We start from the raw sequence: 18635 nt of genomic DNA on the forward strand, positions 1-18635 counted from the left end.
AGACCTCGCCCCTATAAAAGCGCCCCCTCAGCTGTGAGTGACGTCCGGCTGTGGCGGCTCGCGGAGGCTCCGGTATGGCTGCTCCGGGCCCGGCCCTGGCCCTGCTGCTCCTCGCCGAGCCCCGCTGAGCCCCGCTATGAGCTCTGGGCAGCCCGACGCTCCCGGTAAGGTTCCCCACGCGCTGCCCCCGGTCTCGGTTGGGCGCGGCGGCGGGCGCTGAGTGCTGCGCTCTCTCCGCAGCGCTGGAGCCGGGCAGCGGGGCCCGCTCGGGCAGGATGTCGCTGCCCCTCGGCGTCCCACGCCGCGCCTTCAGCTACGATGATGCTCTGGAGGACACGGCGCCCATGACACCGCCGCCCGCTGATCTGTGCGCCAGCGTGCTCTGGAAGCAGCCGGTCATCCCCGAGCGCAAGTACCAGGAGCTCTCGAAGGTACGGGCCCGGCTGGCCTCGGCATGTCCTTGGGTGCCCCGCAGCACCTCTCTCCTGGTATTGCCCTTCTCCCAAGCATCCCACCCGTCCTTACACCCCTCCTGCCTGGCTGGCGCTGCCCCCCTGCCCTCGCAGCAGGAGCCTCGGGAGGGGCTGGGGTCAGAGCCTGGCACTGCTGCCTGGCCTTGCTCCGGACACATGGAGGTGTGGGTGGGACAAGCGTGTGCTGAGCGTCCCCTCCGTGTTTGTGGTTAAAAAATCCCCAGCAACCAGGTGTAATTACACTAGAACATAAGGGTGGTTTAGGTTGGATGTAAATCCTTTACAATAAGGGTGGTGAGGTACTGGCACAGTTTGCACGGATAAACTGTGGCTTCCCCATCTCTAGAAGTGTTCAAGGCCAGGTTGGTGAGAGCTCTGAACAAGCTGCTCTAAGTGGAAAGTGTCCCCCCACCATGGCAGGGGGTTGGAACGGGATGATCTTTAAGTTCCCTTCCAACCCAAACCGTTCTGGGAATTCTATGCTTTGAGTGCAGGACCAGCCCTTTTAAATATGGGAACTGTTTTCTGAGTTTGAAATGAAGCTAAATGTTTTTGGATGGAAGTCTGTAACTCTGCATCTCTTTGGGCTTGACCTCTGCTTTGTACTTCCTTAGTCTTTAAATTTCTTGTGGGAGACAACCGAAAGTTGTGGTTTGGTACAAAAAGTAAATTCTCCAGTCAGGGAACTCCTGTTTTGGGAGGATGAAGTCAGTGTTTCATATGATATTTTGTTTTCTAGCATTTATTTTCTGTTTCTTTGTTGGAGTCTCGTGGTCAGTGGTAGAACTATGACCACCGGACACACTGAGCAAGAAACATGTAAGGAATGAGGTAGGAAAACAAGCTGTTTACTCCAGGCTCTGCTCTGTGACTGCCATTCTGTGAACAGTTGGTGCTTGAGCAGATGTTCTGGTTTCTTTCCTGTTGACCTCTTTGTACTTGGACTAACAGCTTGTTTGCTCTGAGCCTGGCAGGTTTTCAAATGTTTTATGCAAGTTGGTTGTTCATTGCTTTGAATTCTAAGGTTCTGAACATTCAAAAGTGCAGTGAGCACAGTGGAGGGATTTCTCCCATGGGATGAAGGTTGGCTGCCAGAGCAGCATGGCCTTTTCTCACTTGTGTAGTTAGAGGTGTGTCCTGGCCAGGTGCTGAGATACTTTCCCATCTCAAACTGTCCTCTGCTGCTTCCCCACAGGATGAGGAAGGGGATGCCAACGTGAAACCTGTCATAACTCCTTCATCGTCCACAGAAAGTGTGAACAAGGTGCCTGTGGTGAAGGCCAAGGCCACTCACGTCATCATGAATTCCCTCATCACAAGTAAGAACTCACCTCTCACACTCTCATGTGTGGGTTGGGCACTGAGGGTGCTCCAGCTTGGGTCAGCCTCAGGGTAATTCCTGGAGAACACTTGGGTTCAGGCTAGTTCTGCTCTGGTGCTGTGTGAATTTGTTTTTTTCAGAGGATGTTTCTAGAAGGAAGCAAGGAACTGGGGAATAGGCCACATGTGGTGCTTCTGTGTTTCCAGGGGCGGGGGGAGGAGTGCAGAGTTTGTTGTTTGCTGACAGGACACTGCAGTACATGTTCCTGTAGTGCAGAGGTTGCTGCTCTGTTTGCTTATTAACTTGCATTTTCTGAATGACAGGCAGAGCTCTACCATTAACCCAAGAAGTGAGGAGAGCTGACACGCTGTGCTAATGGAGCACTTGCTGGCATGTCTGTTGTTAATAGCAGGAGCTGCCTTGCTAACTGCAGCACTTCAAACATAAATCATGATGCTTTAAAATAAAATTGAGTCAGTTATGTTTGCAGAGAAGATGTGCCCTTTTGCAGTAAGAGGAATTATTTCTGTGTTAATCTGTTCATGCTGCCTCTTCTTTCAGCAACTACAAATAACTGGGATCTGAAAATAACTTTAAGATGAGAAGTGTTATCTGTTCTAAAGAAGACAATGGGCTTTTCCACTGGAGTTTTTGTGCTCTGATTCCTTTTGACTTTTCTCCTCGTTCCACTAGGGAGTGAACATCTTAGGCTGGGGTTTGGAGAAAGTGTTTGTTTTTCAGAAGTGATGTTGACATCAGTGTATTAGATGCTGGCTCTAGCAGAAGTAGCTTATTTTACCTGATCTAAAATCACTGAGAGTCTTTTAAACATGATCTGCAAGGCTCCCTTGAATGCAGTGGGCCACTTAGTGTCCAACTTATTGGGTTCTCTTAGATTTATGAAGTTGTGAGTAGGAGTGATGCAGTATCTGAGATGAGATGGGATTAATTACAGCTGTTACATTTGTGATTTATCTGGTGGTTTGGGACAAATCACTGCTCATCTGACTTAGCCCTGTGTCTTAGGGTATTTTGTCAAGTCAGAATATCTCACCAGCTTCATCTTTCTGCCTCAGCTTGTTACTATGTGTGAATGATGCAAAAAAGGGTTTGAATTCAGTTGTTGGAGCTTCCTTTGCTGGAACTGTTTGTGGTGGAATTTCTGTGTGAATTTGTGCTCTTGCGTGTTCCAGAGCAGACTCAGGAGAGCATCCAGCGCTTTGAGCAGCAGGCAGGGCTGAGGGAAGCTGGCTACACACCCCACAAAGGCCTCACCACTGAGGAGACCAAGTACCACCGAGTGGCTGAGGCAGTCCACGTAAGGCTTGTTTTCCATTGTATTTCTCTACGTGTCTGGTTTAACATTTACCTGGTGACATAACTTTTGGAATGTGTTGCCAAGACTTTCCTTAAGCTGCTTCATCTGAAGGCTTTTAGCTCATTGTGTAGTAAAGTTTACCCACTTTTGTTTTAAAGTTAACATTAGCCTTTGTAGTTTTGAAACAGCTTTTTTTCTGAAATCAGTTACATTTCACTGTCATATCCAAGTGGGGACAACCCTACACAATCTAACTTCTTGCTATGCTTTTGATTGGTGCCCTGCAGTTGATTTCTGCAACTGTGTGTCCAAAGAGCGCTTGCAAACTGTGCATTTCCATTGTGGAGGTTACCAGATGCGTCTTAGTGAAAACAAAAATCTTGAATGATCACATAACTGTGGGCTACCAAGGTCTTAAGAAAATTTTGCAGTTGAAGTTTAATAGTCAACTCTTTCAGGGTCCTCCCACGAGGCCAAAGTTTGAGTAAGTGCGTTGATGAATCGCATTAGTGACGCTTGAATAGCCACAGGAAACATTACAAGGTACCCTGTGTATTTTGTGTTTGAACTGTAACTGCCCTTCAACTGACTTCTTCAAAGTTCAGCTTGTACTGTCCAGTTTATAATAACATTGGTTTGCATACACCCAGTTCCTGTTTATTTTGAGCCCAGGTTCATCTCTGTTCCAGAGCAGTGATTCCATCCTGATGCACACTCATTGCTTCACAGGATCTGGTATTCCTGACCTTGTACCTTCTGTGAGAACTGGTCTCACCCTCTTCAGAGAATTGGTGGGACTGAAAGCTTGGTTGCTCTGAAAAGTGTTGGAAACAAATGGGTGTTATGGCATTTAGACCAGTTACTAGGTAGCTGAAGTGAGCTCTACTGCATCCACAACGTCACTATGACTTCTGGTGTTCCTTCCTGTAGCCCGAAATGAACTTTCAAAACTCTTGTATTTGATGTGGAGAGAAACTTCAGGAGGTGTATGCAGATATTGTAATACTGGATACAGCTTTAGGTGTGATGACACTTTATTCTTTATCACCTGTGATAGAAACAATTATCTGGTTTGGACAGTAAAACTGGGTATTGTTCCTTATGTCCATTGTTGCTTCTGTTTCTCTTGCCTCTCCTGACAGACCCTAAAAATGCAGAATGGAGAGACAACAAAAGATGACAAACAGAATTCTTCTGCTCAGTCCACTCCAAGCAGCACTCCCCACTCCTCCCCCAGGCATAAAAACAGGTACTCTGCCTTCTTTGGTTTCCTAAGGCTCCTGAGGTGGGAGCTGCTATAAATAACCTTCATAACCTGTGAGAGACTGTACAGGGTGAAATTTAGAGCCTGATGAGGATTTGTGTTTGGATAGATTCAAATATTGGAAGCCTGTGGAACTTGAGCATGCATATCTTATCCTGGGTGGTAACAAACCTATTAAGATTTCTTAAATTGCCCCTTTTAACTACATGAAAAATTCCTGGTGTAGTGGGGTCACTTGAAGTATTTACTCTCATTTTTTAAACATCTCAATTTTTTTTTTTTCCTTAGGGGCTGGTTTAGTCAGGGATCCTCTACTTCTATCACTGGCTCAGACTTTGCTATGGATGGTGGTGGGGAGAGATTGCCATCTGAAAGATGGAGCTTTTTTGGACCTAGAGCTGTCCAGAAATCAGCCAGTGATGCAGGTAAGTCACTGAAAATCTGCCTTGCCAAGAGCAAGGGGGGAACTGTCACAGAGCAGACTTGCTGGCTCTTTCTGGAGTCTTACCCTGCTTGCCTTGTTACTCTCCAGGACCACCTTGGGAATGTGTGTTAGTCATATAATTTCTGTGCCTAAATATAGAGCAGTTGGGTAAAACCTGTGCCAAGGATCTGGAGGTAGCAATAACTTGCAGTGAGCTGCAGTGGTAGGGGCAGGGTGTGAAGGTAACAGCTTTTTACTCTTTTTCTGATGTGTGACGCAGCCAGGACTCTGGAAGTGCCAGCCCCTGATGTAAAATAGGCTTCAGATGATATGAAGTTGCTGGAATTTGCATAGGCTGTCTGTGGTGCTCAGTGTCAGACACTGCTGGCAGCAATAGGAAATGGATTTGACTGCTTTTCCTGGTTTTCACTGTGATTTATTTTTTTGTCAGGAGGATTTACCATTCAGTCCTATAAGGGTGCCCAGAAGCCATCCCCAATGGAGCTGATGCGTGCTCAGGCTACAAGGATGACAGAAGATCCAGTCACCTTCAAGCCACCTAAAATGGACATTCCAGGCACAGATGGGAGGAAACAATCTCCACGTTCCCACAACATCAAACCTCGGGATCTGAATGTGCTCACTCCCACTGGGTTCTAGAGGAAAGCTTCCAGTGTCTTTAGCAGGCTACAGAGTGTCTTAGGCTCTGCTTCCCTGTCCCATGTGCTGCACTAAAGTAGGAAAGTCTCCCTTTCCAGCACTTCATCTCAGAAGAAGAAACAGTTGTGATTGTCCTGCTAAACCTAGTCTTGGAAGAACTCCTGCACCTGTCCTAAGCCAATGTAAATCATCTTGTCTACTGGGCTGCCAGGCTGCTCTGGATGTGCTTCCCAGTACACCACGCCACAGTGAAACCCTGAGCCATGCTTTTTTGGGACAGGAGTCCATGTGGTGTGTGAGCACCTGGCTTCTATGCCTGAAATCTGTTTGTCTTGTCCTGCTCAGTGCTGAAGGACCCACAGGAGGACTGGTTTTGTCAAGAGATAGAGCAGAAAGTGATGTGAACAAGCAAGGACTGACGGCTGGACCATTAACTGCCAGAGGGAAGATAACGTGGTGGGTCATCATAAATGTGGCACTCCCTCACTATTCAGTGTGATCATGTTTTTTGTTCTTGGGATGTTTTTTAAAGGGAAAAGGGACTACTAGTGACCATACTAAGATTTGGAAAGGCAGGGAACAGAATCTAATGGAGCTTGGAAGTAATGAGGAGGAATTCCTTTTCTTCCAGCTCTTCATGTTGCTCTAAGAAGGTGGAAGTAACCAAAGTTGGTGTGGCTTGAATGAAATAGTCCTCTCTTTGTTCTGTAAAACATCACTGTCCTGCATTCTAGACAGCAGATTTGCAGGTGCTCTGGCACTCTGGATGCTGCTTGATTTGTTTTTGTTGTTTTTTTTTTTTCCCTAGAATCGTGTAGAATGTATTAGAGACTGGAAACACTTCTCAGACAGGGTATTTTATCAGCATTAAATGTGTTCTGCAGGGCTGGGGGCGGGCTGAGGGCAGACCAAGGCTAAACATTCCTCCCTGCTAAGGTACAGCTGGATGTGATCCTTGACCTAGTCTGAACCAGTTCCTGGGAACAACTAACACTGGTTTTCAGTAAAAGTGGAAGGAACTCCTGGCTACCATCTAATCCCTTAAGCATGATAGGCAGCATTGCTCTGTAAGCCTCACCTCTGCTGTGGCAAATGGGTCTCCTCAGGTCTTCTCTTGATCTCACAATTGTGTAGCAGAGTCCCTCAGCCAGCAGCAGCCTTGTGTCTGGAAGCTTGTCTGTTGCCAGAACATTATACAGAGGTTACTTAACTGTTGAGCTCCAGGGTTTCTGCCTTCTTAAACCAAACACTTCCTGGAGGGTGAGACAGGGTTGGCTCCCTTGGCTGGCTGCTGGCCCCTCTGAAGCAGCACATTTTGTAGCACTGCTTTCTCTCAAGCTTCAGCAGCACTGCCAGTGATGTGTGGAAGTCCCCTACCCAAACCAGCAGTTCTGTCACCACTCATTTGCACCTTGGCAATCAGGCTCTTATTTGACATTAATTTATTTGTTGACTGTATTCACATTTCCTAATATGTATGTTTTTTGTTACAGAACAATAAAATCCTTGTGGAATGGAGGTCCACAGTGTGTGTTGGTGTTGACAGAGCATCTGTGGGAGAAATGTGGGACTGTCCAGTGAGTGTGGGGTCAATGCTCTGGTGGATAAGGCCCTGGCAGCACCTCACTAGGGTGAAATATTTGCTCACAAACTGCCCTTTCACAGGGAGACTGCATTTACAGCTAGGCTCAGTTGTGTCTTAGGGCTTGTGCAGATAAAACTAAATGTGAAATCTTTGTGTTTTCTTGAGCAATCTAAATTCATGTTCCTGAGATTTTGTCTCCTGTTGCTTGTGTGCTGTGTTTCCACCTGTACTGTGGAGGCGGAGGCATGGGGCCTAGGCTGATGTTTCCCTAGAAGTGTCCAGTTCCCCTTTGGAAAGTCATGGTTTGGTGCTGTTGTAGTGTTTTTAGCTGCCCTTAAAGTACTGCTGCTGGAGCACATGATTTAGTGGGGCTGGGGAAGTCTGAGCTCTGAATGCTGGTGTTCCCTGTGCTCCTGGAGTGTAAGCTGAGCTAAAAGTCATGGAACAGATTCAGGCACTGAGGTACAGGCTGCTGCTGTGGTCCTGATTACACAGGTGAATCTCACAGTGTGGGAAGGCTGGGGTTAAAGCATGGCCTTGTGTGATCTGACAGAGCTCTGGACTTGCTTTGGGCAGTGCTAGCACCAAGACAAAAGATTCTTAGCAAACATGAAAGGAATATATTTTTTAAACTGTACAAAGTGCTTTATAAAACTGCACGAGGTAAACTTGAAAGGAAATTCTAAGACAATGTAAACCAAACATCTTTCAAAAGAACTGTATAAAGCAACCCCCATGATGCTGAGATTGCAGCCTGAGATGGGGGGTTTTATATTGAGAACATAAACTTCTGTCCTCCTTGCTGCAGTTGTTGTCTCCATCAGGCAGCAGTGACAATGCAGAACAGCTCCTGCAGCATGAACAATTTCTCCTGGATTTGTGGGGGAAAAGGCTGCCCCAGGGTGTCCTGCATTCTGCTGATGAAGTCATTCATCTTCAGCTCAATGTCCAGCTGGCTGATGTCATCACTGTCCTGGAGCCTGGGCTTGGCCTTCTGAGCGATCAAACCCATCCGGTCACTGATAGAACTCCGCAGGTGCTCTGCAAGAGGAAATGTTGTGGGGGAGAGGCACCACCCAAAGGGCTGCCTGAGCTGCTGGGATGGATCCCAGTGTGCTACAGGCAGTGCAGGAAAAGGGGCTGATCCTCTTGTTATCCTTGATGGTTCTGCACAAGACTTTGGGAAGAAGGAACTGGCACCTCCTGGAGCTCATTCTGCATGCAGCGAGAGCCCAGGGAATGGGGAAGGGGCAAGGTTGTATAACCCTTGTCATCTGTGTGAATGGCAAAATTGGCAGCTGCAAAGGATTGCCTAGGGCTTCAGGGAGAGTGAGACTTCTCATATATGATGTGGGATTCCTCTGTATGCATTCACAACAGATGGAGGCACACTGTCTAAGATTCAGTGGCTATGAGTCCAAGAGTGATGAGAGGAGGAAGAGGAATTTGGCCCTTCTACTACAACCTCTTGATGAGACTGTTAGGGCCAGAACAACCACTGCTTACCCAGTTTTACACTTTGGTAACTCAGCAGCAGCAAACTCAAGTACTGCAGCATCTCATCCCACCTTTGCCATGTTGCTGTTTCATCCTAGGAAAGGAGACAGTATCTGGTTGTTCCTTTTCTCAGAGGAAAACAAGTCAAAGGAGAGATTGACCTGGATACCTGGAATTGTGGCAGCAGGTAGGAGTGGCTCAGGAAATACAGGATCTTGTCCAGAGACATGGATGAGGCTGTGGGCACATCACAACTATGCTGGAATAACAGCTCTAGCAGTCTGCAGCGCAGGAGCTGGCTCTCCATGGTGTTTAATAAAGCTTCCCTGCAACACAAAAGGAATTTAGTTTGGTTGAGACAGAACAGCCTGACCAGAGACAACTGTTCCAGCATGCTCCTGCTGTGCTGCTGACCTAGTGCAGATGTGGGGTGACTGCAGGGGCTACCCAGCATGCTGTGGAAGGAAGAACACCAGATGTGGTGAGAGACCTCTGTTACACAGCTTGGCCATGGCTGTGTTTTCATCCTCAGGTGTGACCTGCAGCAGCTGGCAGTGAGCACAGTTTCTAAAGCAAACTGAGCTGCTTCATTTCACCCTGCCCAGCAGCCTGTGTGGCAATGGTTCATTCCTGCTGACCTGCAGGAAGCCCAGCCAACTGAGGGTGATGTGGGGTCAGGGGTAGATGGATCTATCTCTGTCCTGGGCAAAGTGACAGCTTGGTTAGAGTCAGTTTGGCTTGGTTATACCTGGTGTGTGCACAGAGTTCTGCTGAAAGGGTGTGAAGGGATGCTTGCTGGGCACTGAAAAGTGGGTTTGAAATACTTGGGGGCCTAGTGGTCTCTTGCTTACACTAGAGCCGTTCATGCCCTTGTGCTTTGGCTTCAGATTTGCATTTCTTCAAGAAGCAAACAAAGGATGTCAAGGCAAAGCTGTAGGAACTGCATCATATTTCTGACTACCTGGTTGTCCATGGGAATCAGTGATGTCTTTGCCAGTGCTTGGCTGTGCTGATGCACAGTGCTGCTTTTCAGACCCTTGTGACAGTTTTAATGTCACAACTTGAACAAGTGGGAGAATTGACTGTTTTCAGCACCACACCGCCTGGGTGTGTTTTCACCTGCTCAGTGGTGATGTTGTATCTCCATGGGAGACACAGCCATACTCTTGCTGGCTGGTCTGTCTTTCTATACCGTGTAGAACTTGACACATCCAGACTTGGATGTAAATGGGGAATAAGACCATTGTTGACACAGGCAAATGCTGCCTTGCACATGTTTGTCTCACCTTTGGCTCCTCAGGGGGATGTTCAGTATGAATGGGAATATGTCGTCTGCAATCTTACGGGAGCTGCAGGTGGGAGATCTGTCCACTTCCACTGCCATGGACAACATCTGCTGGAGCAGGAGCATCGCCCTGGGTGAGAGGGACAGTCAAAACAGGGAGACTCTGCCCCTCAGCTTGCCAAGCAAAACTCTTTGGGATGGTCCCTATTTCAGCCTCATGCAGTGAGGGACATGGGAATGCAGTGGGCCAGCTTTGGTGTCTCCTGGTGGCTTCTCAATCTGATGCTTTTGCAAGCAAAGCTCATCCCCAGACTGACCCTTGGGAGGTCTTGGTGGCTCTCCTGAGTGTTGGAGCAGCATGGGGCTGCCTGAGCTATGAGCCACAAGCTCCAGCCTTACACTACATGCAAAAGTATGACACAGCCAGTTTCCTACCAGGTGAGAGTGTTTTGCTCACCAAGTCTTTAACCCAAAGAACCAGCAAAGCTGGTCACAGGTACAGCCTGGCTTCCCTCAACTGGCAGCGAGAGAGAGACTCTGGCTTCTGCCTGACTTGGGACCATGATAATGCCAGCAGGGAGTTTGGAATTCTGGAGCTTACTTTTGGGCAAAGAAAGCTGTCTCAGCCTGGTCTGTCTGAGTGCTGGTCAGCCTTGGTGAAGATGAGCTGTGTTCAGCCCTGGCTTCTTGCAGCTGCTCCCGGGGCTGGGAGAACCCGACTCCGGTAACTGCTGCCACCAACCACTTGACCACTTCCCTGGGATAGAAACAAGAATTTTATTTGGGGTGTGCCTTGTTTTGCTGTGTTCTGACCTCTAGATCCACTTGGAGCTTGAGGAAAGGCCCTGAGAATGAAGAGTATGTTCCACCTACTTGGGACAGGTTAGGCTGTAGCTCTGTTGAGCAACTCAACAGAGGAGCTCTCTTGATTTGTACACTTGCCTACAGGACTGCCTCCTTCTCAGTCCTGTCCTGAGCAATGCAAATCTGACCTCATCCCTGGGAAAAGCCCACTCTGTTGTGACTGGAAAGGTCTTGCATCCTCTCTGGTGGTTTGCTTTTGTAAATCTTTTCCTAGCCCCTATAGTTGGCCTGACACTTTCCTTTGTCTCCCAAGTCTGCTTCTTGGAAAGTCTCTAAGTCTGGTGTCAGACAAGTGTTCCCTGAGCCCCAGCCTCTCAGCTTCTGGTTAGAAAACAAGGAACAGGTGTCCCTTACTTGACATTGTTGAAGCACAAGTCACATGAAAGCACTTTCTTGGCAATTGACATCTGGAGCTGCTGTAACTTCAGATTGTACTGGAAGTCGTCCTCTAGGGTCTGTACCACGTACTGCAGGAAGAGGAGCCGGCCAGGGGGCTTTTCCTGGGGGCAGAGGGAGAGCATGTGAGTCTGGTGGGGCCACAGGCTTAGGAACACCAGGGAAGCTGGCTGTCTTGGGAGTGGACTGATGTAGAAGGAGTAGTTGTAGGAGGAGCTGCCTACCTCAGGCAAGACCCTGAGGGGCATTGCAGTAGTGCTGTGCCCCAGAGAGGGTTTATCTGTTGCTGTGCCTTCTTCACTGGGACAACTTGCCTAAAACTGTGCAGAGGGCTAAGGGAGCACTGTGGATAAATGTGGGATTCTGGCATTCACTGTTGGACTGGCCAGCTCTGCAGCAGAGCAGAGCCAAGCACTTAGGCACTGCTCACCCTCGGGCAGTGTGTGCTGGATGATCCCTGCTCTGTGTGACACACATGGTGGGTGCCAAGTACCTGGTCCTCCATGATGAATTGCACCAGAGTCCAGTCCCATCCCACTGTGGCGATGTCGGCTGGATGGAGCCTGCAAGGACAGCCATGTCCATTTGTGCTGAACTGCCTGACCATCTGCTTGGAGGCACAGCAGCCCCTTAGCCCTTCCCCAGCCACTCCCAGCCCCACTTGCTCAGGTGCCTCCCCTGCCTTCTCCTCTCCATCTCTGCCCTCACCCCTTCTCTTCCCTATAACACATTAATTTTTTGGAAGCACTTGACAGGGGCTATACTCCATGTAGATGCCCAGGATTCCTAGGCCTGTGGCCTCATAAAACATTGTACCTCTCTGTGGGAAGCCCGAGGGAACTGAGGGAGCTGCTCCAGTCAGTGCTGGCACTGCTGCCATGTCACAGCAGTGAAGAATGAGACCTGTGCTTCAGGGCAAGGCAAACACACTCTTCTGACCCCAAGGGCTCCCTTGTGTCACAAGCCGTCCCTGACCCACCCTCAGAGAGCCCAGGGTGTGCCTGTGTTTTCAGAAGGACTGTCTTGGGTTATAGGGGAAATCATTCCCTGTTCTGTGGGTGAATATCACAGAGAATAACCCTTATACTGAGCAGACCCCTGGGAGCACCTAGCCAGCCCCAGGACCCTGGGACAAGGGGAACACATACATTTGGATCTTCATCAGCAGTGTGTAGATGTCATTCAGGCTCTCCTCTTCCTGGTTCTCCAACAGCATCTGTTTGATCAGGTGGGAGATGATTTCTTTGGGGGGACGGTGCTGGCAGGAGACAAACTCATTCAGGAAATACAAGGTACCCTCCAGGATGTTCTCTTCCATGGTGGTGTGCACCATGCTCAGCTTCCCGCTGGAGATGAACCCATGTTTCTGCTGTGTACAAGGCAAGACAGTGAGTGAAAGCTCCCCTGACACAGAGGAACCCAGCTGTGATGTGGGGCCCACTGTGAACTGCAATAACCAGAGCCCCTGACTGCCTGGCAAAGGACAAGGGGAGCAGGGGCTGCTCCAAAACCTGTTTACCTGCTGTGTTTCCCTGTTAGGTGCTATTCCTTGGAGGAAGAGGTGCTGGACTCCACTCCTGTTGAAATTGTGCAGTTTGTCCAGCCAGGCCTTGCTGTCAGTGTCAGTCCTGGCTGGGGTGGCTTGCTGGATTGGTTGGTGTGCTGGGAGGTCACTTGCTGCTGGCAAAGACCTTTGGGCCTTTCCTGGTGTTGAAGGAATGGTTGGGGCAGGGCTCAGCCTTGGAGGGAGGTTCCTTTCCTGGCAGGGCTGTGGAGGATCTTCCTCTGGGTCATCAGCTCTCCAGCTGCTGTTGCTCTCCAGGCTGGGGGGAGATGGGGACAGGCAGCCTGAGTCTGACTGCGAGTCTAAGTCGCTGTTAAAGGTTGTAGTGCTGTAATCCAGCTCTGAGCTCCAGCTGTGGTGCCTAGAGACAGGAGAAAGGCAGCTGCAGTTCTCCATGATTTCTGCTGTGCCCGTGGTGGAACTGAGCTTCACAGGAGTGCTGTGGTATGCTGGTGCAGGGCTTGGCTCTGCCACTGCCTGCATTTTTTTTTCTGCGGTGGGGCAGAGCTGGGGATCGGACGTGTGTGCTGCTGGGGTAGTGTTTCTGGGGTTCTGGGCAGCACCAGAGGAGTGGAGAGGAGTGGAGTGGAGAGGGCTGCACATGTCCTCAGTCAGGTCGATGATGGTGAGGTTGCTCAACAGTGTCACATCTGTGTTTGTGTCCTCACATGTCAGGTCAATGATCTCCTGTGGGGACAGAGCAGCAGTGTCAGTGTCCTGTCCTGCCAGGAGCCTGTGCTGTGGTGCACTGTAGCCCCAGTCCAAGAGGGAAACGGGTACCAGCCTAGAAAAACAGGGGTAAAGACCCTTCTGCTGTCCAAGGGGGCCTGTGGCCCAGAGCTCTGGGCTCAGTCTCCCCTGGCAGCACAGCTGAGCCTGAGCCAAACCCAGTCTCTTCTTTCCCACTCCCCTCAGGACTCATGTCCTCGTGCCTTGGCTCAGAGCAGACCTGGCTGCCTGCTCAGCTCCTTCCCTCACCAGGGAAATGCCAGTCCTACTGCCATGCCCACAGAGGGCAATGGAAGCACACGGAGCTCTCCTGTTATCCGGGCACTGGCAGGAAAAGCACAGGATCCAAATCCTGGCACCCCTTCTGTGGCAAATCACCCACTCTGGAGGACAGGAAACAAAGCTGCACTTTGGTCTGTGGCACCAGCTGGAGCTACAGCAGCCCTGAGACTTCAGGGACTCCTGCCCAGGTCTCGCTGGGCGATGCAGGGTCTGAAGGGCAGCAGAAGCAGGCAGGGGAAGGCAGCTGTGCCTGCACCAGCAGCAGGCCAGACACTGCACTTCCCAAGCTTCTGTCGTGCCCAGGAGGGCCCAGTGCCCGTTTGCTCTTGGGGAAAAAAAAAATCCACCTCAGCACCTCAAAGCAGGGAACACGTTTAGAAGACGATTTAAACCCACTTTTCCCCACCTCCGACTCAGACCTGCTGCCTTCTCCAACGAGGTGGCAAAGCGCAGCGGGCTCCGGCACGCCAGAGGAGCTGCGGAGGGCGGGAGGTGCGGGGCTGCAACCACCTCAGGGCCGGCCCGAGCCTCGTGCCCGGAACCGCCGCCGCACGGCCCCACCGGCCCCGGCCCCACCGGCCCTACCGGCCCCGCACCCGCCGGCCGAGCGGGCCAGGCCACAGGAACGGCACAGGGCCGGCAACCGGACCCCGCGGGGCTGAGTCCGGCAGCGCCCGATCCTTCTCGGGGTGCAGCGAGGGCACCGCGACACTGCATGGCAGGCACCGGGCTCTTTCTAAGGGTATACGGCCAAGGAGGCTGGGACCCCTGCGGGGGGCGCGGTCCTGGAACGGGGCTCTGCCGGCGGGAGGTGCCCGCGGGGCCCCGAGCCCGGCTGCGAGGACAGTGGGAGGTCCAGAGGATGCGGCTGGGGCGGGACGGGAGCGGGGAACACACGCCTGCCCCCGGGGCTGCTTTCAGAGCGCGGCTCCCATCCCCGCCCGCCAAGGCAGCGCCGCCATCTTTGTGCGGGGCAGCGGCGCCGTGCCCGGCGGGAGCCACGGGACTCACGGCGGGGGCGGGCAGCGAGTGGCGGGAGCGGCAGGGCTGGAGCGGCGGCGAGCGGGGGCCCTCCGAGTCCGAATCGCTGACGAGCACCACGCTGTCATCCATCTCGGCGGCGGGCGGCGGCTCCGCTCCGCCGGCGGGGCCGCGCCGGGCGCGGGAGGGCGGCGGAAGTGGCGTCAGGCGCGGCGCCGGGGCGGGGCCCGCGCGGGGGCGGCGGTGCCGGTGGCGGCGGCCCCGCCATGGCGCTGTCGCCCTACGTGCAGGCCATGCAGGAGCTGTTCCGCGCCAACACGCGGAGCCGCGAGTTCCCGGCGCACGGCGCCAAGGTGCACTCGGTGGCCTGGAGCTGCTGCGGCCGCCGCCTCGCCTCCGGCTCCTTCGACAAGACAGCCAGCGTCTTCCTGCTCGAGAAGGACCGGCTGGTGAGACCCCCCGATCGGTACCGGGAGCCCTTGGGCAGCCGGGTGCGGCTGCTTGGGCTGGTGTGTGGAAGCGGTGTCCCGGCGGTCGGTGCAGGGCCTGGGGGTGGCTGCTCGGTGTGCACCGGAGCAGGAGCATCGCCAAGGACGGCGCAGGCCGGGTCTGCGGGCCGGGAGCGGAGCAGGGCGGGGAAGGCGGCGGGGATTCTGTATCCTGGCCGGCCGTGGGCCGGGAACGTGCTGGGGTGGCCGCGGGGCTCCTGGTGGATCCCGGCGGGGATGCAGCGTGCTGGGACGTGGGGCAGGAGCGGGAGCGGAGCCGGGCGCATCCTCACGGCGTCTGCCCTTTCCCTCCAGGTGAAGGAGAACAACTACCGGGGCCACGGGGACAGCGTGGATCAGCTCTGCTGGCACCCCAGCAACCCTGACCTCTTCGTCACAGCGTCAGGGGACAAAACCATCCGCATTTGGGATGTCCGCACCACCAAGTGCATCGCCACTGTCAACACCAAAGGTGAGTCCCTGCCTTCCCAGGGCACTTCCCTCAGTGGCACAGAGCTTCGGACCTCTCCTGTGGTTATTTCTGGCTGGGACATCTTTGCTGAGTGCTTTATATTTGTGTTGCACTCATCATGTGAGAGCTGCTTTACTGTGGGTAAAAGGACTGGTAGAACTACTGAAATATTGCTCTGGCTGTTCAAATGTCCTTTGTACTTGTCTCTGGAGCCAGTGGGCTGTGGGGCTGGAGACTGGGGAAAAGTGTGTTTACAGAGAGCCATGGTGGAAATAAAAGTTTGTGTGGATTCAGAAAAACAATTTGAATTCATGTGCTGCTTAACCCAAATACTCTCTCTGCTCTTGGAAATGTCCACTTTTGAGTTGTTTGGGCTGGGAATGGCATTGTAAGGTTGTGTTACAGTAAACTGCCATGTTCTTACCTTTTTTCAAAGGTACTTACTTTTGGCTTCTGCTTTTTCTGGATCTCAGAGATGACTAGATTCAGAGGATCTTTGGCTTGACCTTGTGTGGTGATTGAGGTGGTCCCATTTTGGCTGAAATGGGGCATGGCATATTGTTTTCAAGCTGTCCTTCTCACAAGTTTGGTTTTGCTGGGTAGCTGCTGTGAAGGGTTTGTGTGTTAGATTGAAGAACTGTCAGTCTTTCCCATTTGGGAATGGTTTTGAGTGGAAGTGGGACCTGCTGCCTTTTTGTCCTTTCAGGTGAGAACATCAACATCTGCTGGAGCCCTGACGGACAGACCATTGCCGTGGGGAACAAGGATGATGTGGTCACCTTCATTGATGCCAAGACACATCGCTCCAAAGCTGAGGAACAGTTCAAGTTTGAGGTGAACGAGATCTCCTGGAACAACGATAACAACATGTTCTTCCTCACCAATGGGAATGGCTGCATCAACATCCTCAGGCAGGTGCCCGTGGCTGCTGTGGTGGGCCGGGTGGCTGGGCTGGCTGCAGTCATTTGCTGCTTTTGGGAAACCTGAGCCCCACATCCCAGCAATCCTCTGCCTTCTGGTGGGAATGAGCTTGCCTGGAGCTGAGGTTGTCACAGTGGTGCGCTGGGCTGAGCTCCCTGAAATAGTCCCTGATGCTTTGCCTCATTCACTGGACACTCAGTGTCTCCTGCCTTGGCAGGGTTTGTTTCCTGTCCTGCTCTAGGGAATCCCTGTGCTTCTCTCACTGCTCCCTGCCCTCTCCCTTCACCTCCACAGCTACCCAGAGCTGAAACCCATCCAGTCCATCAATGCCCATCCTTCCAACTGCATCTGCATCAAGTTTGACCCCATGGGGAAGTACTTTGCCACAGGCAGTGCTGATGCATTGGTCAGCCTCTGGGATGTGGATGAGCTGGTGTGTGTGAGGTGCTTCTCCAGGTAAGTAGAGCTGTCCCAAAATTGTTTTTCCCCACTCTCTGGGGATTGTGGTGGCAGTGCCTCACTGTCTGTTCCCCTCGGTTGCTGCAGGCTCGACTGGCCCGTGCGGACGCTGAGCTTTAGCCATGATGGGAAGATGCTGGCCTCAGCATCAGAAGATCACTTCATTGACATTGCTGAGGTGGAGACAGGTAATGGTTTTATTTTGGGGAACAGCAAGGAGGGAATTGGATGGAGATGGGAGGACACAGGGAGAATCTGTCTGCTAAGGAAGAGCTTTCCTGTGCAGAGCAGAATGCCATGAGGGGGAGCCTCTGCCTCAGTATTCTGTGGCAGACATTCCTGTCATGTCCATACCTTGTCACTGGGTGACTAAAAGGCGCTGGAGCAGCGTTTGTGCTGCCTCTCCCATTCACTGAGGGAAGCAGCAGGTGCTTGCCTCTGGGGAGGTGAGCAGCAGAGGGGGCTGGAGGCTCTCCAGGCTGACATGGCTCCTTTTCCATGCAGGAGAGAAGCTCTGGGAGGTGCAGTGTGAGTCCCCCACCTTCACAGTGGCCTGGCACCCGAAGAGGCCACTGCTGGCCTTCGCCTGTGATGACAAGGATGGCAAATACGACAGCAGCCGGGAGGCTGGCACTGTCAAGCTTTTTGGGCTCCCCAACGACTCCTGATGAAGCTGCTGCACCCAGGAAGGCAGCACCTGCCTGCTCTTGGGGGTGGGAGCTTAGATAGCATAGGTTGGGCAAGGAGCTGGCTCATCTCCTTGCCAGCCTGGCTGGCTGTGAGCTAGGGCTCAGCTAGTGTCCTGCTCTTGGGAGCTTTTATAAACAGGCAGTTGTGTGCTGGGGAAAACAGGGGATGCTGGAAGGGGCCCCCCCCTTCTGCTGCCTCCTCTCTGGGGCGTGTGGGGCTTGTTCCAAAGGCAAGTGGCCAAAGAAAATCAGTCACTGAAGGTGGCTGCTGAGGAGCCTTCCTCCCCCGGCAGTGATGGGATATGTGACTGTCCCCTTGTCCCCAAAAGCCTGGCAGCAAGGGCAGCTCTGAGAGCACAGCCTGGCTCTCCCCCTCCCAGACATCCCATGTCCCTTCGCTGTGCTGGGGCAATGAGGGGAGGGTGGGGGGCTTTGAACTTGTAGATGTTTTCCCAGCTGTGGCTTTTTTAAATATTTGTGGTGTCTTTTTCTAATTTTGATAAATCCTCTTCCTTAACGAAGGTGCCTGTGGCTATTTGAAGGGGAAGAAGGGGGGTGCTGAGCTACTCTCCCTTCCCCTGCCTCCTTCCCTTGGCCATAGCAAGGCAGAGGGGTCTGTCGGGGATTGTCCCTCTTGTCGCCGCTGCCTGTCCCCGGTGTGTCCCCTGTCCTGCGCTGTCACCACACCAGGGGGCGCTGTGTCCCCACGCTGGGGACAGGTGACAGCGGGGACACTGCTCAGCTGGGGACATGGAGGACGCTGCCACCAGCCCCGGGCAGAGCCCTTCCCCTGCCAGAGAGGGCTGTGGGGATTTTTCCCCACCTGCACCTTCGTGCCGGGTCACAGGGCACAGCCTGCCTGCGAGATCTCTGCTGTTTTCTACCCTCAGATTTCCTTCTGACAGAAGCTTTTCTGGGTGAGTGCTCTGCTGATGCCACCTGGGTAACAGCTGAGCTCTTTGC

General features: G+C 52.5%; 3 protein-coding genes across 5 annotated transcripts; 2 read left to right on the top strand and 1 right to left on the bottom strand.

The window, feature by feature from the left end:
• The first annotated feature begins 7 nt into the window (after positions 1-7).
• On the top strand, positions 8-6978 carry KIAA1191 (KIAA1191 ortholog). The gene is made up of 7 exons (XM_058848401.1): positions 8-164; positions 241-431; positions 1669-1792; positions 2988-3112; positions 4255-4361; positions 4665-4801; positions 5252-6978. The coding sequence occupies exons 1-7, from the start codon at positions 137-139 to the stop codon at positions 5458-5460; spliced, it is 921 nt and encodes a 306-aa protein (XP_058704384.1). The 5' UTR covers positions 8-136; the 3' UTR covers positions 5461-6978.
• On the bottom strand, positions 6180-14910 carry SIMC1 (SUMO interacting motifs containing 1). 3 transcript variants are annotated; one of them, XM_058848389.1, is made up of 10 exons: positions 14674-14910; positions 12607-13338; positions 12236-12453; positions 11581-11650; positions 11046-11191; positions 10429-10584; positions 9829-9957; positions 8712-8868; positions 8552-8636; positions 6180-8086 (listed from the first exon to the last, which is right to left on the bottom strand). In XM_058848389.1, the coding sequence occupies exons 1-10, from the start codon at positions 14773-14775 to the stop codon at positions 7866-7868; spliced, it is 2016 nt and encodes a 671-aa protein (XP_058704372.1). In that variant the 5' UTR covers positions 14776-14910; the 3' UTR covers positions 6180-7865. The 3 variants fall into 3 exon arrangements, with proteins under 3 accessions (XP_058704372.1, XP_058704371.1, XP_058704373.1); XM_058848388.1 differs by having other exon boundaries at positions 12236-12456; XM_058848390.1 differs by having other exon boundaries at positions 12236-12456; positions 14082-14810.
• On the top strand, positions 14837-18193 carry THOC3 (THO complex subunit 3). The gene is made up of 6 exons (XM_058848400.1): positions 14837-15092; positions 15447-15603; positions 16310-16514; positions 16819-16980; positions 17071-17171; positions 17488-18193. The coding sequence occupies exons 1-6, from the start codon at positions 14910-14912 to the stop codon at positions 17649-17651; spliced, it is 972 nt and encodes a 323-aa protein (XP_058704383.1). The 5' UTR covers positions 14837-14909; the 3' UTR covers positions 17652-18193.
• Positions 18194-18635: the final 442 nt, after the last annotated feature.

The sequence above is a fragment of the Poecile atricapillus genome, chromosome 13 (assembly GCF_030490865.1).
Source record: "Poecile atricapillus isolate bPoeAtr1 chromosome 13, bPoeAtr1.hap1, whole genome shotgun sequence".
Taxonomy (NCBI): Eukaryota; Metazoa; Chordata; class Aves; order Passeriformes; family Paridae; genus Poecile; species Poecile atricapillus.

Excerpts from the sequence above, each read along its gene's own strand:
- KIAA1191 (XM_058848401.1), top strand. The coding sequence starts at position 137 with ATGAGCTCTGGGCAGCCCGACGCTCCCG. Across the intron at positions 1,793-2,987 it reads CATGAATTCCCTCATCACAA|AGCAGACTCAGGAGAGCATC; the intron begins GTAAGAACTCAC and ends TGCGTGTTCCAG. Across the intron at positions 4,362-4,664 it reads TCCCCCAGGCATAAAAACAG|GGGCTGGTTTAGTCAGGGAT; the intron begins GTACTCTGCCTT and ends TTTTTTCCTTAG.
- SIMC1 (XM_058848388.1), bottom strand. The coding sequence starts at position 14,775 with ATGGATGACAGCGTGGTGCTCGTCAGCGATTCGGACTCGGAGGGCCCC. Across the intron at positions 12,457-12,606 it reads CTAACAGGGAAACACAGCAG|CAGAAACATGGGTTCATCTC; the intron begins GTAAACAGGTTT and ends CCTTGTACACAG. Across the intron at positions 8,087-8,551 it reads TTACCAAAGTGTAAAACTGG|AGCACCTGCGGAGTTCTATC; the intron begins GTAAGCAGTGGT and ends TTCCTCTTGCAG.
- THOC3 (XM_058848400.1), top strand. The coding sequence starts at position 14,910 with ATGGCGCTGTCGCCCTACGTGCAGGCCATGCAGGAGCTGTTCCGCGCC. Across the intron at positions 16,515-16,818 it reads GGCTGCATCAACATCCTCAG|CTACCCAGAGCTGAAACCCA; the intron begins GCAGGTGCCCGT and ends TCACCTCCACAG. Across the intron at positions 16,981-17,070 it reads TGTGTGAGGTGCTTCTCCAG|GCTCGACTGGCCCGTGCGGA; the intron begins GTAAGTAGAGCT and ends CGGTTGCTGCAG.